The 23611-nt window shown below is 36.6% G+C and overlaps 2 protein-coding genes across 3 annotated transcripts in view; one reads left to right on the top strand and one right to left on the bottom strand.

Moving 5' to 3' along the window:
* Nucleotides 1–23611, bottom strand: part of kirrel3 (kirre like nephrin family adhesion molecule 3) — a 731102-nt gene that overhangs the window by 445589 nt on the left and 261902 nt on the right. The gene's annotated exons all lie outside the window — the stretch shown is intronic.
* LOC116412032 (palmitoyltransferase ZDHHC15B-like) lies at nucleotides 17654–18539 on the top strand. Its single transcript, XM_031905284.1, is given in 2 exon segments — nucleotides 17654–18162; nucleotides 18164–18539. Coding segments are annotated over 2 exon segments (885 nt in total).

A 23611-nucleotide genomic window follows, 5' to 3' on the forward strand; every position in this document is an offset into this window, starting at 1 on the left:
TGGTGCATGTATTGCCACCTTTAGAGTATTAATTACAATACCATAATAACAGTCCAAAGACAAGGAGCATTTTAGGAGCTTATCAGTCAAAAAAATAAACACATGGGTCAATACAAACAGTCTGTTTAGACTGTTTGTATTGACCCATGTGTTTATCTTTCTTTACCACATAAGGGCAGTGACACACGGGCAGATTAGTCGCCCACAATGCCATCCCACTGGCTAGTGTGTCACTGCCCTAACACTTGGATTCAGATATAGAATCCTAAGTTGTATTCAGTATTGTACCTCTGCTCACCACAATACTAAAATGAATCTTCCTCTACAAACACGCTGCACTTGACCTTAAAATACCGCTATAAGTTTTGGGAGCACAGACCGCTAAGGAAATGCAAACCTGCACCCTGAGTGATATTTAGGAAGAGACCTATCAATAAACATGTGTGAGCCTCAGAATTACAGAGAAAGTGATTAGGTTTAATCTTATGAAGGATTACTGTGTAAGGGGAAGCTCCTATGACTATACTTTCGGCATAGGCTAACTATGTGAAGCATGCTGTTTCCACTCACTGGAATTATTTAGACCAAAGCATTTGCTTTTACATTAACACAGAAGTAGCAGGGCGGGGGGTTAACTTTATTGTAAAACTGTAACACCAGATGCCTCTTTTGTATATTCTGCAGTCAGTCAGTATGTTACACTCAGATTGATACTTGCCTGCAGCTACCATTTTGCTCAGACTAACAAACAAAAAGCGTGTGGTGGCTCAATGGATAGCATGTCTGCCTTGCAGCACTTGGGTCCTGTGAGGAGTTTGTATGTTCCCCCTGTGTCTGTGTGGGTTTCCTCAGACTACCCCTCCCACATGTCAAAAAGAGACAGGCAGCTTTATTAGCTCTACATCCAACTGAGTAAAAATAAAACTAAAACCATAGTGTGAAAATGTAATAGGGACCTTGGATTGTAAACTGCACCGTGACAGGGCTGATGTGAATGGTATAATCTCTGTAAAGCAGGTGGAATATGTAAAAGCTATAGGTAACTTAGGTAACTCTTCCAAATCATATTGTTACATTAAAAATCAGAAAAAGGCTACATAATTTGTAATTGATGTATATTGCATATTGCATTGTATGTTACTTGAAATTATGTTTACTTTTTAAAAAGTTCAAGTTGTGTTTTGGTGGAGTTCCCCTTTAACAGTACATTACTGAGAAGCAGGGATTAGTGAGGGTTTTTTGCTGGGTTTGGATATGCAACACAATTTGCAAGTGACAAAAAGCATCACAAATCTGCACTAGAATTGCACTTAAAAGCATTTTTTGTTAGGGAAAACTTTTTTTCTGTTCAAGAACAAAAGAGAAAAAAAACATCTATTCACTTTCATGCATTTGGCAAAATTTCAGCAAACTATTTTACGGTAGGTGAATTTTCCAGCAAACTAAAAAGGGCCTGTTATTTGTCCTGTTTTTAAATGGTGCACGTTAAGCATTAAAGCCAATGGATAGTTTTTCTTGAATGGGAAAAATTTCCCATCACAAATCTTTTCACGCAACAATTTCCTTGCTCAATCATAGCAAATCTTTTCTGGTTTTATAATAGGAATCTGTAATGGTAGAGACTTCCTTTTATACTAAATTAATGCTACTTTGAGGGGTTGTTCACCTTTGAGTTACCTTTTAGTATGATGTAGAGCGTAATATTCTAAGACAATTTGCAAATGGTCTTTATTTTTATTATTTGTGTTTTTATTTTATTATTTCACTTTTTGTTTAGGAACTCTCTAGTTTGGAATTTGAACAGTTATCAGGTTGCTAGGGTTTAAATTACCTTAGCAACCAGAGAATGTTTTAAATGAAGGTCTGGTATATGAATAGGAGAGGACCTGAATATAAAAATAAGTAATAAAAAGTAACATAAGAAATAAAACTGTAGCCTCACAGAGCAATAGTCTTTTGGCTGCTGGGGTCAGTGACCCCCATTTGCAATTTGTATATATATATATATATATATATATATATATATACAGTATATATACATGTATGTATATATACAGTATATAACATACTGTATTAATGGCTTCAAATAGCATAAAAGTAAACATATTTTATTAAGAATCTTGCTGGACTATGACTATAAATGTCCCCGAATGTCCATTGGTTGGCAGAGTGTATTGAGAACTGTATATCAGTATTAGCCAGGCCTAGATGAAGGTGCCTGCTACACGCGGAGCATACACATGTCTTGTACTGCAGTGGGTGCAGTATATCAGTCACAGCCAGAGATATATACTTCTGAGTAATCATGTGTATGCCTACTGACAATAATTGCTCTAATGAGTTCAATTAAGCAAGTCCTGCTTTTTAAACTGGTAGCTCATGATTCACAACTGAATTACCTCAGCAAATTAGATGAAGAAGAATCAATGACACTTAACCATGCTGACCCTCTCATGTCAGATGTCACATGTTTCTTTCAGCAAAACTGGAACAACAGCAATATCCTTGACATCCGAAAAAAAAGAAAAATATTGTATTTTGTCCTTTGTTCTGGAAACCGCAGTTTGTTTTTGAAAGAATACAATTACTTCCCTGGCAAAGTTCATGCAAAACTAAGACCTTGGCAACAGCCGCACCATCTTCTGAGTGAGTGATCGAAACACAATATAACACTGCTCTCCTTCTATTGACCGCAGTCAACAGAAATGTTATATATGGAACAGAATATAACAAAATAACAACATTTTTGTGATATATAAAAAGATATGAATACAGACATACATAGATTTTATACATAAACATGATCTCTACAGAATTATTAAAATTCAAGCTTTCAGGACTCTACGGGTCCTCTTATCAGATAACATATAACATGTTAGGAAGATAAAGTGACCACAAGTCCTGAAATATCAAAGGATTCATTTATAGAGATTATTCAGTTTAAAACTGATGGTTAGGGGGTCTGATTTGTTGCTCTTAAGGAAGCTTAAATTAAATATAGGAGGTGTGAATATATACCATGACACCCTAGTGTTTTGAACCTTACTGAAGAGTTCCCTAAAAAAAATCAATGAGAACATACCCAGTTACAGTATATACATAACACCTCTATTCTATTTGTTTCATGTTAAAGGAGACAGCTTTGTCTGGACCCATAGACTTATTTTCTTGGGGGCATAACAAGTTATATTGCTCCTCAGATCTTTCTCTGTGGCTCCTTTGTGCAATAATGAAGATGAGCTGCAGGGCATGTGTTTTCTGAATGGTGTTGCAGCCTGAATTTAATCTGTGCATTCTCAGTCTCAGTGCAAACTTTAGCAGCAGAGAATGTTTTGAAAGAGCTGGAAAAATTTCCCCAACCTGGAATCAGGATTAAGGGAAAAAGTAGGTACTGTTTTCTTAACGTATATATCTTATTAAAATGTATTCTGTGCTGTAATCTTTTTCCGGAAACAGATATAAGAACTTTTTAAACTAGATTTTAGGCACTGAAGGTTCTCAAGATTAGATCTGATTAAATAATCAAGCATTAAATGAACCATTGAGAAACTGTTCGGCTCAGAGAGAAATGTATTTTCCCCCTTGTGGCTAAATGGGCTTATGCATTTCTCATCTTCGGCTACTATGTAATATATTACAAAATGCAAGCTGCTGCATTGGAACACTGAGAAACAGCACATTACTGCGCATTGAAAAAGAATTACAATACTTTTTCGATTTACTGTGTATATGTTTTTATGATTATTATCCTTGTTTGGAAAACAAATATGTATTCTAATAATATTCCTGAAATATTGGATTTTGTGAGCACAAATATCTAGCAAAAAAAGATATTGTGAGATATTGTTAGAAATTTATATGTGATATATATATATATATATAGGGAGCTGAAGCTTAATTAGAGTCCAGTTTACCTTTATTGATGATATTGCCCTTTTTCAAATTCTGCAGCTGGGATAGGGAAAAAACACTACCAGACCCTGTATTCCTAGAATATACAAATTCTCAAAACTGTACAAAAATGTGTTTACACTAAAGACTAGAAGGGTCATTTACAAACACACCCATGCATAGTAATGAGCCAAACTAGTCCATCTCACTGGGAAACCATGGAAAATTTCACAAAATGCATTGAAGTCAAAGGGAAGGCATATGTTTTTGTGTGTTTTTTTCACAACAAAACAGATTTCCTGGCAAAACTGTACCAGGCAAAAAAGTTTACCCTCGGCTGCTCTAAAATGGATTCAATAGAATTCTAACAAATGGTGTGCAACTGTGCCTATTGACACTGGGGAACCCTGGCGCTCCACTAGACCTGGCAGTAGTTCCAGGATTCCCACACTAGGTTGCATCAATAGGTCCACCGAGTTGTGCACAGTGAACCGAACGCAATTGCCATGTTTTTGTCAAGTTTTATTTCCCCTTTTTCCTGCATGCACCATTTACAACATTTCATGCTAACTTTTAGTGATGAGCGAAGGCATAGATTTGCTGCGAAATTCCTCATTACACCATTGGTGTTTTTTTGTGAAACTGCTCCAAAAATTTATCGATTCAAAAAATTTGGTGACTAAGAAAAAACTTGTGGTCACATCAAAAAAATTTGGGTTGTATAAAAAAAGAGTTGCGGCCATGCAACACAGTTCTGTCAAAAAAGTCATGCAATAGCCGCATTTTGCGAATTTTAACCATTTCATGTTTTTTTCTGCAGTTTCACTAAGTGAAACAGGACAGATTCACTACTGACAGTCACTGTACCACATCCTACTAAACTAGAGCTGTACCCCATAGACTACATGTAAACAGTTTTTCTATAACTGAAGTGGCACTGAATGGGTCACTGGAACATCTGGCTGTATTAGCTGGCATGAAATTGATGTGAAACAGATACACAAGATAAACCAGGATATAAAAATGACAAACTGATATGTCAGAGACCTTTAAGAGCCCATATGCTTTTGTCATTTATCTATAAACTTTTAGAAAAAAATAATTAAAAGTCATGTAAAAACAGATGTTTTTTGTTTACTTTGTTATATTTTATTTAAAACAGAGAGAAAAAAGACAAACAACATTAATTACAAAATAAATGTTAGAACTAACACCAGAAGGTAGAAGAGAAATGAACACCCACAGTCGCACAGAAGCATATATGCACTGCATTAAATGGCGTAAGGGCACAATGTAAGGCACTATTTTAGACCATATTGGGGAAGTACAAAAATACTCCTAGTTAGAAATGGCTTCTTATGGGTAGTGATGAGCGAATTTATCCCGTTTCGCCATAAAATTTGGAAAACGGCACGAAAATTCGCAAAATGGGAAAAATTTGCAAAACGCATTTGTTGCGTGATTTTTTCTGCCGCCCGTGTCTTTTTTGTCGTCCACGTCTATTTTTTTGTCGCCCGTGCTTTTTTGACGTGACCGCACCTTTTCTTGTGATGCAACCATGCCTGTTTTTGATGTGGCTGCACCTGATTTTACGCGGCTGCGCTCTTTTTGATTCAACCGCGCCCAATTTGTTGCGCGACAAAACAAAATCTATGCGGCAAATTTTCACGGAAGTTTCGCAAAACAACTCTACAATGGCGAAAATGCGGAAATTCGCTGCGAATCCATGCCTGGCGAAAAAATTCGCTCATCACTACACAAGAGAAGTTCTCTTACAGTAGACTGTAGGCTGGGTGCATATATTAGGAGATTTACATGGTTAAAAATGTAGCAGAATAGGGAATGAAGATCAATGTGGCACACTGGGAGTAAATGCAGGGCCAAAGTACAAGAGAAATACAGAAAGAGAATGAGAACGTGTAGACTGGTAGGTACAAAAGAGCAAACTTGCAGCATTTTGTTTTATACTTTAAATATACAACATGGCAATTCTTGGTCTGTGGATAAATGCTGGCCAAGAATCCACCCCTTCACTAAGCTTACCATCCATTCCTGGCCCACGGGGATAGGCCTTGTTTCAGGACCTTCTGCCCTGTTTTAAATTGACCCCGCAAACTGTCCCCGTCAGCTGCAATAAAGTTTAAAAGAGCCAGTGTACTACCAGGCAGGTCCCCATGTGAAACCAAACCTCACTGAGCAGAAAATATCTGTCAAGTAACGTTCCTTTCTTATTGGCTACATTTGGGTAATAAGTCATGAGTGGCTGGGGTCTCCTAGAGTATCTCTCCCCAGCTGCCAACAGTATTGCAGTATTACAAAAAGAATGAGAGATCTCCACTAGTTATGAGCGAATCTGTCCCGTTTCGCTTTGCTGAAAAATTCACGAAACGACAAAAATGTTGCGTGTCAAAAAAAATTGTCACCCGCGGCTTTTCTTTTGTTGCGCGGCTATTCTTTTGTCGCCCGCGGCTATTCTTCTGTTGCCCGCGGCTATCATTTTGTCGCATGCCTATTCTTTTGTCGCCCGTGGCTATTCATTCGTCGTGTGGCTATTCTTTTGTCGCCCGCGACTATTATTTTGTTGCGCGGCTATTCTTTTGTCGCCCGCAGCTATTACTTTATCGCCCACTGCTATTCTTTTGTCGCGTGATTATTCTTTTGACGCAGGCCACAATTTTTGGAAGCACAGCAAATTGTTTCATCCATTTCGCGAAACAATCCGCCAATGGCAAAACACAGAAATTTGCGGCGAATCCATGCCTGGCGAAACATTTCGCCCATCACTAATCTCCACCCCTTTTCCCTCCAATATCCTTCAGAGTTCTGGGGGTATTATACATGGAATTGCCCCTGTGTTATGCTGCTATAAGTTCTGGCGTTTTTTTCCCATGGAATTGCCACTGTGTCATTCTGCTATAGGTTTTGGGGATATTATACATGGAATTGCCACTGTGTCATTCTGCTATGAGTTCCAGGTGTATTATATATGAAATCTCCACTGTGTTTATTTATATATCATTTATATATTCACAGAGAGTGTATCTGTAAAATGGGAAGTGGTTTGCTGGAAGGTGTCTCCCGAAGTGGGTGTGGTCTAAAAATGTTGCCATGTGTTCCTATATTTTTTCATTTCACTCTGAAAATCTGCTCACCTCCACCCCTCCCTACACCCCTTAAAGCTTCTTTATTGGCCTGCAACAGGTGCAGGCACACAGAGCAAGAAGAGAGAATACAATGGCAAGAGTGGAAAAAAGACTGAAAAAAGAGATAATAGACTGAAATTTTAATACAAAAAGAAAAACTATATAGATATATTAACACATAGTTTGCTTTAGCCATGCTAAACAAATATTTTTTTGGGGGGTTACTAAGTTGTTTTTTACCAGCTACTGTAGGAGATCTATATTTATCATCTGCTCTATCAATGATATGAAACGCCACTATCACATAATTTGAACTGCTTGCATTAGTACAATAAATATTCTTGGTATTAAAGTGGCATTCACATGCTAAAAATCACCAACAGTTTCTGAGGTAATTGTGGAAGATCCCAAATGTTTGATATCGAATGGAATGGTTGGTTAAATATAACAATGTATTTGATGAATTTAGAAGTCTCTGGTGACCATTAAAGCATAATGTTTGGGTGGAGATTCACTTTTGTATACCCAACCTCCATGTTATTCATTATAAATAAGCTTTTTTTTTTACTACTCACAAATACCTTAGCATTAATTTATAATAAGACTTTTGCTAAGAAATACAGATAAGTGATACAGATATATAATGTATTTGCACATATCCCTATATCATAATTATATATTCTGTATATATAATTGTCCCCCAAAGATGGCGCTGGTGCCAACAAAGGAAAAGAGAAAGTGTTGGACTGGCCCTCCAGGATACCAGGAAAACTCCCGGTGGCCCAGGTGTCAGTGGGCCCTTCTTGCTTCTAACTATTTGGCCAATTGTATGGTTGTTCCCTATTTCTCTTTGAGAAAAAGAGATGGAAGAATAGAGAAAAGAGACTTGGATAATAAAGAGGTTGAGTGAGGAGAGGAGGATTAATACTTTAGAAAGTGGGCCTATGGTCCAAGGTTTTCTGGTGGGCCCCTGGCATCTCAGTTTTACATTGTAAAGAGATTAAAATGGCCGTACTCATGTTTAACATGAGCAGAATGAATAAGGCTTGTGTTAAACATATATTTCAACTGTTATTTCATTTGCAAAAAATCTATGGTTATTGTTATATCTTGAGCAAACAGGGCAAGCAGAGAATTTGAAGCTACTAATAATCCCCCCACATAATGTATTTATGCTAACAAAGTAGTCAAAACAAAGGGCGAAGGGAGATGGTTGTCTACTTGTGATCTAATTATTTACCTCACAGGGATCAAGCATAAAGCAGCTTCAACTTTCCTATTTCCCTTGTTCATCTCAAGAAATAATAAAAAAAACAGATTGTACGCAATTAAAACAATAGGTAAAAATACGTTCAACAGAACATATGCTGAATTGAACATTTAAGAGATTTATAAACCAAGGGGCAGATTTACTAAAACCATTTACCATAATTTCTCTTTTTTTATTTTCAAATTCAACTAAATCCATTTTCCCAAATGTCTAATATTTACTGAAAAAGACTTAAGGAAAAGTCGCTATGAGAAAAGTCATAAAAAACTTTACTTTTTAAAGTTGTCGCCACTAAAATCCCGACTTGTCGCTGCAACAATTTGAAAAAGTGGAGTTTTTGGACAAAACCCAGTGAAAGAACTTCAAGGAAAGGAAATGTTTTTACCTAGTAACACAAAATTCCCTTCTCAGAAAATCAGAGTGCTTGAAAAAACCATTGATTGCAAAGGGTTTAGGAAATGAATACTTTCCTGCATTAAGATGCACAATAGCAAAGCTGTATCCTCTGGTAAGGATGTGAGTTAACAAGTAGCAAAACATCAATTTAATAAACCTGCAGTTCTTCAGGGGTCCCCACAGACTCATACAGTTTCCCTTAATATTCTTCCAGTTAGATACTAAGATTCTTCCATTATTCACAAACAAAAAAAAAATAGTCTGTTGAGAGTTGAAAAAATGCATTATTATCCAAACTTTAGTTAATCTAAAAGTAAAAATGCTATTTTTTTTAAGGTTCTTTCAGGTTACTCACAAAGAATTAGCACTATATACTGTAGTAAATTTTAAAAGGGCCTTTTTCATTTTTACTGACCATTTGTACACCTGCTGAGCCTTTTTTCCTACTGGTAACTCAGTTGCACAGACAAAATGAAGATGAATTCCGGCTATATTTGCCATTGTTGTAGAAGAGCTATTAAATGTATTGATTGATTTGGGGGATGCATTTGAATCAATAGACAGACAAGCTCAGGTTGCTATGTAACCGAGATTGCATTTCATTCATATGGTTTTTAGAGAGCACACATATGGAAGCACTTCAAATTATTTAGGTTAGGACACACATATATAAAATATATTTTGCTTTTGTAATGGTTTCCTACTTTTGTTACTCTTGTGTGTCGATTATGTATGTTTTATGTATATGTCTATAAATCCTTTTCCAATTCCATGACTAATGAAATGTTTAAAGAAAGAGCTTGCAATTTAGCTGACTTTCATAAGCACAAGCTTGTCTTGCAGGATTGAAGGATTTTATATTAGGGAGAAATATATGGATATGCGATTTTCTACACGCAGGTACAAAAGATGGTCAAATTTTTAATCTAATAAATAGTTGGTAACTATGTTCTGGACTGAAATATCCTAAAATTGATCATTCTAGTCAATGATATAAAATATAATGACTTTCTTTTAGGAATATAAATACCAGAATATATTCAAATATTTAACAGATATTTGAATACAAAAAAGTGGATAGTCAATAGTAACAGAAAGTGAGCGTATGCCATAGATAGAAAATAACAATAAATTGTGATAGAATGTAAATTAAACCAGTTTTATAGAGTTACAGTAAATAGCTTTACCCAAATTCACTAAACAGAGAGTTTTAAGTAAAAATTGCAAGTTAATCTGTTTCCCTTCAGTACTTCCTGTCTTCATCACATTATTGTTTATGCTTTTGACATTGTCCTATACTGTATCCTCTTATGTTATTGTCATTCAGTCTTTTAACTTTACATTTTATTCCTTTGTCCTTGTGTCCTTATGCTGCACAAACAAAATGACTAGAAAATAAACCAACAAAACAAGACGACATGGTAATTCTAAATGGCCCATAATTTTGTTAAAGAGAGTATAAAAATGGAACAAAGCATATGAATCTGATCACCTGCATTATATTTGGTTCTAATGGCATTATCCATTATAAGGTTATTATATTAATATCTAGCAATTTGCTCTCTCAGTGGTGCAGAGGTGTTTGGCAGTCACTGTTTTTATATATATATATATGTATATATATATATATATATATATACATATATTTTTTTTTATTATTTTTTTTTTTCAACATTAATAGGTTGTGATGCAAAAAGTGAGCAAAGGTAACCAGAGATAAAAATATATCAAGATTGATAACATTTTGCAGGATGCCATATAAATTGCAATAAAGGAGTCAGATTTAGGGTTCTCCCGTTGCATCCCTATCTTGACATTTACCTACTCGTATTAAGAAATACTCCCTCTTAATAATAAATAATGCCATTGTAGGGCATAAAAGGCCTTTTGGAAACTTGCATTTCTCATCTGTAAATGTCTGAGTGACACAAGCATCACTAGATTAATATAAATAATGGCACTTCTGTCAGTATCCTGATAAGTTAATGCTTTTCACATAGCTGTACAAGGAGTCACCAGTAAGGTTGCAGCAATGCATTTAAAGGGGAACAATAGCAAACAAGCTGGCAAAAAAGGAAATAATAAAGTAAAAATAGTTATGTTTAAATCTTACTATATGTGTACATTTTAATTGTACCCGACAGATATGTAGATGTCTTATAAAAATAAACAATTGTAATTAATAATGATGATAAGAATTATGGGGGCAGAACCACAATGAAATCAAGTTCAAATAATGAGTTATTTGGTTTAGAATGTATAAGATACTTATCCAGAAAAATGGGTTGAAAAAATTGATGTATCAGCTCCAGGAATAGCGGGCTGCACCTTATTAATATTTGTCATGCATACAGTATAATCTATATTGTAAATATTCAATAAACATATTGTCATGCTAAACTGCACCTTAGGGATAATAATCAGTTTCCATGTAAACTGAAGGGACTCTATGTTATAATACTATATTATTCTTAGAGTCTATCATTTGTCTATATATCTTTTGTGTACATACTTTCTCAACAGACAATGGGCCCGATTCACTAAAGTCCGAAATAAGGAGTGCTATTTATAGCATGCGTTAAAAATCTTATCACTTCTTATTTTTCGCTCGATTCACTAAAAGGACACTTGTCATAATTAAGAAGCGATGTTCTTGGCGTTATTTATCTTGCGACGACATATTTTCAAGCAATATATTACGCAGCGCACAACATATTACGCAGCGTGCGATATTTTACGCAGAGCGCAATATATTACCCACGTAACCATTACTTTCTGAAGACTACCGTTCTGAAAATTTTGCGCTCTGCGTAAAATATCGCGTGCTGTGCAATATGTTGTGCGCTGCGTAATATATTGCTTGAAAATATGTCGTCGCAAGATAAATAACGCCAAGAACATCGCTTCTTAATTATGACAAGTGTCCTTTTAGTGAATCGAGCGAAAAATAAGAAGTGATAAGATTTTTAACGCATGCTATAAATAGCACTCCTTATTTCGGACTTTAGTGAATCGGGCCCAATGTGTGAAAAGAAAGCTTGATCTAGTGCATATAAGTAAACTGTATAGAAATCTAGAAATAAAAAGGAAGACTAGTATAAGAATAAAACATAATTATTGATTGTAAAACATAATTATTGATTATAAAGTTTGGACCCTTTAACATCAAGGAGAAAAGGAGTGCATAAGGCTATGGCATAAGGCAGACTAAAGTTTCTATGGCAAACGGAGAGAAACCAATTATCAATAGGTTTTTACCAATAATCTGTTTGAATGCAAACATCTGGTTGGTTGTTGTGGGTTATTCTTATACAAAGGAGTAGTAATACAGTCACCCTAGTTGACTACTTGCTTGCTTCCTCCCACCCCAAACCCATGATTCATACACTGCACTTCTATATTGATTATTCTACTGTGTATAAGCAGAAGGGAATGGGGATGCAAGTATAGCATTGGTGCTATATCATCTACAGAAATGTACCACAGTATTTTATTTGAACATTTCTACAGTGTCTACAGTTTCTTCTGCCTGCTTAAAAAGTGAACTAATCATGTACACAGCATATGGCCACCTTTCTCTTGATATGTCACGGAGCAGATTTCTGGAGCATTCTGATATTTACATTAGTACAGAAAGATAAACCCTCTTAATAATAAATAATGCCAGCGATTAGAATAGCAAACAAACCAAAACAATTACCTATACAGCAGAAACTAACATCAATTTATGCAAACTGAAAAGCTGATGAAATAAAACATGCAACATTGTTTGACTGTGCTAAAAATTAAGCAGGATTATTATAAGAAATGTATGCTTCCTTTGGCTGCTAATTAAATAAACAATAGCACATTTTCAATTAAGTTAATTAATAAAGAAGTGCATGTTTTTCCGTTCCAGGGTAATTTCAAGAACATTTTCTACTGTTGAATAAGTTACATTAAGAAATAATAATGAGTATTGCTCTATTTAATTTTATTTGTCCTAAACAGCCTTTTATTCTACTGTTTCTCAAGATCTTCTTAAGTAGCTCTCAAATTTAAATCTGTATTTCACAAGCCGTTTAAGGCTGGAAGATTAAGGTCACTTCCCCTTTTGTTCTCTTTGCTCTTTTGTTAAGTGCCTTTTCAATGATTATGCATTATAAACAGAACATTTATTTGTAACTTAACCATTTTTATGTGGACAGGTATTGGCTTTCTTGCACCAAGCAAAATATTTGTTGTACTACAACTTGAAGCAAAGCCCATGTGTGCCACTTTTAATCATTTTAAGTCATAACGATGATACTGTCAACCAATGTGTTTGCTTGTGTGACAAGCAGTAAAGAATCTTTATTGGTGAGCAGTGGCACATGGGAGGCATACTGCAAGTACTGGCCATTTCCCACTCAGAAAACCAAATTTTACATCTTTCAGACAGAATTTATACAACTACATTGCTAGCTACATTCTTGTACCTGAGGTCAGTGTAAAGTATAATTATTGTAAGATGCCAATGAAAGTTGCAGCACTGTTTGCACTGTCCACACTGTGATGTAACAAGAATAGAATCAGGAAATTTTGTTATTCTCTGCCTGCTTTTGTCACATACATGCTGTGTGAGGGTTAAATGTAAGTCAGTTTTTGGATATGCAACAGTTAAATATAATAAACAAAGATATTGGGTGTTTTTGCATTATATCAGTGTATCTTATTGAAAACTCCATGCCATTTTCATGGTCTCACACTAGGATACATCCCTGTGAACCACAAAGATTTTCCCTCCCTTTGTTATTTGTAAGTTGGAAATGACCATTCTGAATCATTGCCAGACTGAAGATCAAAGTAAAGCTAAATAAATAAATAAATGAAAGAAAGAAAGCAAATGTAGCTGCCCATTGTCAGTCGCAAAGAAATTATTTCACTGTCTTAGTTCAGAGACCTTTTATCTTTAACAAAAATATCTTAATTAGAAAAAAATACTCAAATGAATTCAAGTCTCCTCTGTGTTGAAAAGGGGTTTCTGGATGGTTCTTTGATTATTACACAAACAAGGAGAAAGCAAAATAATTTAGTCATTAGCAACATGTTCACAAGTTGTCAAGAAAAAAACATGTACGCGCAATCTGCAAGAAGACAAAGAGAATATACAGTGCAGCACCCCTACCACTGTTTACACATTACGTAAAGTATATTTACCCAACAAAGCTATTAACATCAACAACAAATGCCTTAGTTTGAATTCATAGCAGAATCTCATGTCCCTAGGTAGTTCTATTAGTTGTCTCTTTAGCTAGCTGAAAATCTCTCATCTGTACATGCCATCATTTCAAGATGGACTAAATGGGAGAAAAAAATAAACATGCTAAACATGCTGTTGCTTTGCTAAATGAAGTAAAAGTAAGGCAAAAAAAGATTAAGAAAGCTGTAGGGAATAAGCCATATCATCTCAAGAGGCATGACAAAAGTGATTAAAATGCAATACTAGTACAGTGTATTGTATAGTAAGAAGATCATGCCTATACAATACAGGTCAAAACATTCTTACACCCCTTGTAGCATGGTTGGGAAAATCATAGAAGGAAGGTATATCCCTCCCAGAATCCTCTATGAAAAGCACAGAGGGCTGTGAAATTGAGGGTTTGTTCAGCTGTGAAGGCCTCACCTATAGGTAAAAGGTGTGTTCCAAGGTATTGCTTTCAGCTCTGTTTGGATTTTTGACAATGGTTTCCTGTACGACAATTCGAAAAAGTAGAGGTCTTTGTGCATCAATTAAAAAAAGTCACAGTTTTGCAACAATTCTGCAACTTTTCCCATGTGTACTTTTTCAGTTCAGACTTTTTAGTAAATATCAGACATTTGTGGAAATAAGTTTATTTCAATTTAAAAAAAAAAAAAAAAAAAAGTTAAAGGTTTTAGTAAATCTGCCCCATACACTTAGGCAGATTTAGAAAGCTCAGGTTGTTGCCAGGTAAACCGAAAGTCCCTCCATGTTTCTAAAGTGGGAGAGCACAAAATGTTCAAAAAACGTCTGTGCGAATAAAATGTGCACCAAAACAGTTAATAACAGGTATTATATAAATGAGTAGTTTCTGAATCTGTTATGGTTATGAAATTGCAGAATAAGCCATCAGAATGAATCTTATTCATTATCTTCATTATCTTTTGATGGACACAACATGTTATTACGATGTAATATAGATAATGAGGAAAGGAAATGAGTATAATGTAATCATTTTTGGGTTTTTTTGATATTTCATTCTCTCCTCAAGACTTTCTTCTGAAGTCAATGATCTCCCCTGTACTGTCAGAATGATGACTGGGTTTGTAGCACAGGTCAAGCCATTTCTCTTAGCTGATGTCCTGTGCCTGATCCTCTGATACAAATGGCATTCTAGCCTTTCAAAAGGACTCACACTGTTTTAAACAAGATTTTTAAAGAGATGAGGTCTGCTAACCCTGACAAAATCAAGCTAATAAAGGCATGGTGCAATTTTGACTTGTCAAAAGACTGAAAGAGATTTTATTCACTTGAGTTTTGAACAGTATCCAAATAAGATCTGGGTGATTTAGAACTGAGGGTATAAGGCACTAGATGTTACTCGTAGGGGCACATTTACTAACCCACGAACGGGTCGAAATGAGTCCGATTGCGTTTTTTTCGTAAAGATCGGTATTTTGCGATTTTTTAGTATTTTTTGCGATTTTTTCGGCGTCTTTACGAATTTTTCGTTACCAATACGATTTTTGTGTAAAAACGCGAGTTTTTCGTAGCCATTACGAAAGTTGCGTAAAATCTTGTGATTTTTCGTAGCGTTAAAACTTGCGCAAAAAGTTGCGCTTTTTTCGTAGCGTTAAAACTTACGCGAAACTTCGCACCTTTTAAGTTTTAACGCTACGAAAAAGGCGCAACTTTTCACGTAAGTTTTAACGCTACGGAAAAATCGCAAGATTTTACGCAACTTTCGTAAAGGCTACGAAAAACTCGCGTTTTTACGCAAAAATCGTATTGGTAACGAAAAATTCGTAAAGACGCCGAAAAAATCGCAAAACATACGAAAAAGTCGCAAAATGTTCGTTTTCAAGTCGGAACTTTTCCAATTCGGGTCGGATTCGTGGGTTAGTAAATCAGCCCCTTATTGTTAAAGCTAAAAAAAAATTTCAGTAGCACATGAAATGAATATTCTTTCTACATTCTACACTACAAAATGGAAAAATACACACACAAACACCACACAGTGTGCATTGTGCTGTCTTATTTATTACTGCATTCACCTCTTCTTTAATAATACAGTAAAAGGAGCACTGTTTTTGAACCTTAAGAAACGTTGATCTTAAGGTTGATCTGCTTGCAACATGTTTATAATTATTTGCTTTTAAAACATTTAAAGATTTGTGACTTTTAAGTAAATCATATGCAAGTTAAAGCCCTGGAACTGGTGAGATATCGTCTGCTAATATTGGCAGTACATGGTAATACATCTCCCATTTGGAATGCTGAAATCTTCCTAGTACATTTCTCAACAGTTTCATGCAGAGGGGAAATTCATGATGAATGCATTTGCCTATTAAGGTTCCTGCTTAAAGCTTGGGATCTTTTGCTTTTCCTCTATGCCAGTGTCACAGGGCTGCAGCTCTGGAGTCAGGTGTGGGCTGTCTTGTCCTCCTGCATCCATTGCCTCTATGTTTGTAGCTTTCATGGTCACAACTAAGTTTGGGAAGATTTTTTTGTTCTACATCTCTGTCAGTGATATCATATATTTACAGATTCCATTTTACTTGAGCACCTTATAGACATTTAGTTAAATATCTTTATAGCATAGATATCTTGATTGGTACCTGACTATAACTCCCACAATAAACTGTCACTGATGTTACTCTGACAATTTTCCTAATTCTCCACCATTTATACAAGTTGAGTCATATTGTATGCTATTCCTTTCACATTTATATTCTCTGCATTCTATTTTTCTTATGAATCTGCATATTTTATAGTGCCTTACGCGATACTGTTGAAATACAATTTTCAGTATATCTTATAATTATGTTGGATTGAAAAACCCAACATACTGTTCTTTGACTTCAGCCTTTTCTTCCGCTTTTCTTCTTTTTCTCTGCGCCCCCCCCCCCATTTTCTAAATTCTACAGTTTTAGGGGTACAATACCCAAACTCTCCACACTTCTTCCCCCTATAGCGGAGCAGGTTGCTTGTGCTTTTCTAAGGGATCCCGCCCCCCATCTTTTTGTGGTGCCGCTCTGAACACCCCAATTTTCCCATTAACTTTGACAGGGAAGATTTTCAAACTGCTGCCACGCTTACAGTTTTGAAGCTACACCCCCCGAACTTGAATAACACAACAGCCAATCAAATTTTACCCATTGACTTTAATGGGGAAATTGAAACTGCTGCCAATCTTACAGCTTTGAGGCTGCACGCTCTAAACTTGAATCACATAGTTATAGGGTCAATCTGAATTCAAATATGATGATTGTTGGATGCTCAAAAGTGGGCGGAGCTGTTTATAGCCAATGGATTTTACCTATTGCTTTTCAATGGGGGAAATTCAACCTGCTGCCATTCTCTGCGAATTTGCTGCGAATCCATGCCTGCCGAAACATTTCGCCCATCAGTATTCATACGTTTACATTTAGACTGCTGCCATTCTTTAAATATAAATACTAAGATCCCCAAACTTTGCAGAGCTAGTCACCAGGTAACTGCGGTTCAGAGATAGAAAAAGTGGGTGGCACCACCAATAGCCAATCAGATTTTACCTATTGACTTTTAATGGGAAATATCAACCTGCTGCCATTCTCACAGTATGAACACCAGGGGACTGCATTTTTACATTTAAAAGACTTAGAGAACAATTTATAGTACATCTGTGCTAGATGTAAAATACAGGCCACTGTCTTTTTCTTCTCCAGCTCTTGACAACATTATTTTTGCATCAAACCTGACTCTATTACAATCATGCCACTGACAATCTTGCAACGACTGTACGCATGGATTCCAGTTTTTCTGGTTGCAGTCATGTTTGTTGGTTCATATTATATTTTCGTTGTGGAACTGTGCTTTTATACCGTCACTTCCATAGCGGAAAGAGTGACATTCCTGGTCATTTATTATATTCTTTTTGCAATGTTCTTATGGAGCTATATTGTGACCGCTTCCACACACCCTGCTACGCCACCAAAACATTTTCACTTTTTGAAGCGTATGAAGGAGCTAAGAACATTAGGAAATAGAACAGAAGAATTAGGGCACACAATTAAAAAACATCCCATCCACACAATGACACATGAAGGAAATATCCGGCTTTGTGAAAAATGCCTGCTGATCAAACCAGACCGGTGTCACCACTGCCACGTCTGCAATACATGTGTGCTGAAATATGACCATCACTGCCCATGGCTAAACAACTGCGTGGGATTTTCAAACTATAAGACCTTCCTCCTGGTTCTACTTTACGGATCTCTCTTTCGCATTTGGTTCTACGATATCACTTTACTACATGATAATGTTTTGGACTGGAGCAATTCCAAATAGTCCTACAAAAATCCCCATATTAGTCATGTTTTGTATATTTACATTTATCTTTCTGCTTCTTTTCCCATTCCAAGTATTTCATTGCCACATTGTTGGAAGAAATAGGTCCACCACTGAGCATTGCTATTCTTCCTTAAATATAAATGGAGTGAGCAGAGACACCTTCTCTCTTGGCTTCTGGCAGAACATGAAACAGGTTCTTGGGGAAAAGAAGAAGTGGTGGTTACTCCCTGTTATTACAAGATTGGGAGATGGGTGCTCTTTACCTATTCAATATGAAACCACAGTCTCAATACCCAATCAACCCTGATTTTCTGCCATCAACCTTCAATGAGAGAAATAGTTGCTACAATATTAACAGCCTCCTTTTTAAGACAATAAAATTATTTATTGGATCCGCTATTATCAAAAAAGGCTTAAAAGCAGAGAGCCACCTCAGACCCCAGAAAATTTCACATGAGATAAAGAGCAGACCTATTTGTGTTAGGGTTGCCACCTGTGCTGGCTAAAAAAGCTGGGCAGGAAGGGGGGGGGTGACGTCATGGGGGGCAGGGAGGAGGTGGGGTTGTGACATCATGGGCGGGGAGTCCTACCTGGTTTTCCTAATTAGGGAAACCAGGTAGGAGGTTTTGACCCAGGCAGCCCTTTCAAAACCGGATAGGTGGCAACCCTAATTATGCTGTAAAATCAAAGTGATGGAGCTATTTTAAGCTCCTTTTCATTTCTTTACTGTAAAATGCGAACAATAAAGTTACTTTTATACAATAACATTTAGCATTCAGTACTTTGTTATTGGGGAATTGGAAGGAAGGGTAGGGTGGTGACAGGGTGGGTTTGTGGGAAAACTGAGAAGGGGTGTGTTGTAATACCTATTTCTAAGCCCAGGGTTATCCAGTGGTACCAAAATCAACCCTGATAAGAGCATTAAATAACTGTTTAAATGTTTTCCAGCTCCCATCATATGTTTGTAGCAAACCTGTATTTTTTTATACCATCAATTCCATGTCTAAAATCTGAATTCTGTAATATGTGTGTGCTGAATATGACCATCACTGCCCATATTTAGACAACTGAATGAGATTTCCAAACCAAAAGTTCCTCCTACTTTGACTGTATTGTTGCCTGTTTCACATTTGTTGCTGCTACACTGCTTTAGTGCATGATGAGGTTTTGGACAGAGACAATTTCATACAGTCCTTTAAAAGTTCTCTTGCTTGTATTGTTTTGTATTTTTATATTTATCTTACTGCTCATTCATCTAATCCAAGTCTTTAAAGTTCTGGTTTATGTTTAAGTAAACTTTTTGTTTGTTTTAGAATATCCAATTCTAAGCTACTTTGAGTTGGTCTTCACTATTTGTTCTTTATAGTCTTTTAGCTTTTTGCATTCTTTTTCTGACTCTTAATAATGAGGGTCAGACCAGGGTGTGCAGGGTCCTTCCATTCCCCACAGGGGCCTGAAAACTGCCACCCCCCACCCTCCCATTATAAAAGGGGCCACTGTCTCACACCCAACATTGAGTTCCCAGATTAAACAATCAAGGTATTTTACATGTATGTCTACAAACGTAATTTATCTACTGAAGTGTCCCTGTGGCTTTGCATACTAACAGCAAAACTAACAGAATGGTCCAACAAAGACCACAGAGCACAGAAGTGCTACACATAATGTCAAAACAAAACAGATATATGTTAGCCAACATTGTCAGAGTGCAACCATTCCATTTATCAGCTACAGTGGATGGTGCATGAGATGTTTCCCAGAGGGAAACTTTTTGGATATGGAGGCTGAATACTTTAGCTCCTAAAGGTCTAAATGAAGCTATTAATTATGTTGGGGTGAAAAACCCAACATACTGTACTTCGACTTATTTTTCCCCTATTATTCGGATTTTTCTTCTGCTTTTTCTTATTATTATTCTTATCTCCCCCCTAAATGCTACTCCTCCTACAGTTTTAGGGGTGCAACACCCAAACTCTCCACACTTCTTTGTCCTATAGTGGAGCAGGTTGCTTGTGCTTTTCTAAGCAATCCCACCGCCCATTTTTTGTGGTGCTGCTTCAAACACCCCAATTTTCCCATTGGCTTTGACAGGGAAGATTTTCAAACTGCTGCCATTTGTACTGCTTTGAAGCTACAAACTTGAATAACATAATCAAGGGGTCACTCCGAATGAAACAGCGACATTTGTTGAATGACCAAAGTGTGAGGGGTCAACAACAGCCAATCAGATTTCATTCAGTGACTTCAAGTTTTTCAAACCAACATGAAGTTTGTCCTCAAACTTCCCTTTCTAGTTCATCTCTGTCCTACATGGACTTCTATGGTATAAGAAAGGAATAGATGCTATTTGAAGCCACCAATGTTTGAAGTTCAGTGAAAAAGCTCTATCCAACAGTGGTTTGAGTTCGCCAGGTCCAAATCAGTATATAACATGAAAAATAGCAACATCCACTAGAGAGTCAAGCAAGTGCAAGTTCTACGTGTTTATTTAGGGATGCATAGAACTGCATGTTTTGTACCTCATGGGCCCTTCCTCTGGTGCAGTACCAGTACTAGACGAAGGACCCATGAGGTCAGAAACACGTAGTGCTATGCATCTCTAAATAAACACGCGGAAGTTGCCCTTGCTTGGCTCTTCAGTCGATGTTGTTATTTTTCATGCTCTATGGCAGTGCTGTCCAACTTCTGTGGTACCAAAGCCTGGAATTTTTCTGGCCTACATGGTGGAGGGTTGTTAATGGAAGCCAATTCTGACCACTCCCCTTGTGTGAACAATGCGGGGGGGGGGGGGCAATGCAGGGACTTACTTGGATTACATGTTTAAACAATACAGTGGGTTACAGCCTGAATGTGACGTGTAAACAATGCAGGAGCCAGTTAATCTCAGTACTGATAGCATTTAAAGCTTACACAAAGGTAAGCAGTCACAATAGCCAGACAGGTTGGGGGGGGCACACAGAGGGGGGCCGTGGGTCACCAGTTGGACAGCACTATACTATGGTGTAAAGACTAGAAGGTGGGAGATCAATCAAGTAAAAGCTGAAAGATCAATGGTAGGTATAGACCTCCTACTTGCACTTCTTAGTCCAGCAGGCAGCCTGATGCTATCTGCGCATATTTGGAATTATAAATTTAGTAAGAAATACACATTTATACTTGCACTACAGCAGTTGCTCATTTTAAGTACTAACCAAGCATCTTCCAACAAAAAATTATTAGCATTGTGGTTGGCATGGTAGGCATCATGGGGACAATAAAATATCTATGGCAGTTTTTAGAGGTCTCCTACTTCTTAGTCCAGAAGGTAACAGCCTAATGCTATCTGGGTATATTGGGATTTGAAGTTTAGTAAAACATACACATCTGGACCTGGATAATAACATTTGCTTATTTTGAACACTAACCAAACATATTCCAACAAAAATGTTAGCATATTGGTTGGCATGGTAGGCATCATGGGGTCAAGGGGTACAGCTGCAGGTGATCCTATCATTATTGGTGGGAAATATCAGGTACTGAAATAGAACATAAACTTTTGTTGGGTAACAATATGGTATTTTTAAGGCACATTTTAACATTATATTATTTTCAAATGTTTTATACACTCTGAATGTCATATTGTTGGTATAAACAGTTGAAAATACAGGCCAAAGATAATGTGTAAAAATCTATTGTTTTCAGCTGTCTTGTAAGTAGCAGCACACTCTCATATGTGCCATGGTGTGATTGGCCTGCATGCAAAATGATACCAGGCAGGACTGAATAAAAGATGCAGGGGCATTTAGTACAAGTCAATGCAATTTATCACACACCTTTATCCTACAGCTTCGGCAACAGTACGGCACAGCTCATCCATCATTCATTGTTAGAATTACGGCAGACTGTAATGAGTATCATTTGGTATTCATGTACAGGTTCCATACAGTATATTTTCACAAGTGAGCCACTGTCATTGCAGCCTTCCTAGGACATTAATTAACACTGCTAATGGATGAAATTCCTCAATGTCCAAAACACTCGGGACTCAATGTGTGCGCTTTCAGATTCCCGTGCTGTGTTGAAGTCATTTAAAGAGGTTGAGCAATGTGACTTTGCATTATATATATATATATATCGTAATGTACAATTTATAGTAGTTGATTGTGTGTTATGTATGAACACAAGTTATTTATATATGACATATATAAAATACAACTGTCTTTTTTAGTATAGTTTATTGTATTGTTTCATGAAAGGACAAATATCAACATAGCCATACAGAGTGCATTTTTACAAAAGTGTATCTGTTTAACAGAGAGTAACTTGTGTCCCAATCAGCTCTCTATCAACTTTCAGAAAGACATGTGGATTTTATAGTGAGCAGATACAGGTTTGATGATGACACATGTGGCAGTGCCCGGATATACATGAATGCCATCCTATTCCTGTATTTTGATTTGTGTGCCTCTTGTTACTGGATGGTTAGAATAATGCAGCACTATATAGTACTTAATCTGTGGGAGAGTATAAAAAATTATGTGTGTCAAGTCTACTGGCTTTTGTAAAAAAACAACAATATGGGGCACATTTACTATGGGTCGAATCCGAGTCCGAATGGAAAAAATTCGGATTGGAAACGAACGTTTTGCGACTTTTTCGTATTTTTTGCGATTTTTTCGGCGCCTTTACGACTTTTCGGAAATTATCGCGACTTTTTCATTACCAATACGATTTGCGCGAAAAAACGCGAGTTTTTCGTAGCCATTCCAAAAGTTGCGATTTTTTCGTAGCGTTAAAACTTGCGCGAAAAGTTGCGTTTTTTTCGTAGTGTTAAAACTTAAAAGGCGCGACGTTTTGCGCAAGTTTTAACGCTACGAAAAAATCGCAACTTTCGGAATGGCTACGAAAAACTCGCGTTTTTCCGCAAAAATCGTATTGGTAACGAAAAAGTCGCGATAATTTTCAGAAAAAATCGCAAAATACCGATCATTACGAAAAAAACGCAATCGGACGCATTCGGCCCATTCGTGAGTAAGTAAATGGGCCCCTATGTGTATGTATTTGATTGCAATGTAATATAATACTAATAATGATGGTGTACTGCTCATTGAGTTCCTTTAGAAAGAAAACCGTTCCACAAATATCTATTATTACGATTAATATTATACTTGTTCCATGCCCTCCCATCCTTGGTATCACATACAATACAAAACAGTTGATTTTACAACACTTTACTGTCCTATAATGTACATGGGATGCTTCCCCTGCCTCAGTTAGCATTAATAAAACATCTTAACATAACATGCCTTAATATATTTTTTGCATGTCTGCCCTGACGCTGCTCCCACTGATCACAGCAATAACAACATACTGTGCAAAGTCTGAACAGCACAGTTGGTA

The sequence above is a fragment of the Xenopus tropicalis genome, chromosome 7 (genome assembly GCF_000004195.4).
Source record: "Xenopus tropicalis strain Nigerian chromosome 7, UCB_Xtro_10.0, whole genome shotgun sequence".
Classification (NCBI taxonomy): domain Eukaryota; kingdom Metazoa; phylum Chordata; class Amphibia; order Anura; family Pipidae; genus Xenopus; species Xenopus tropicalis.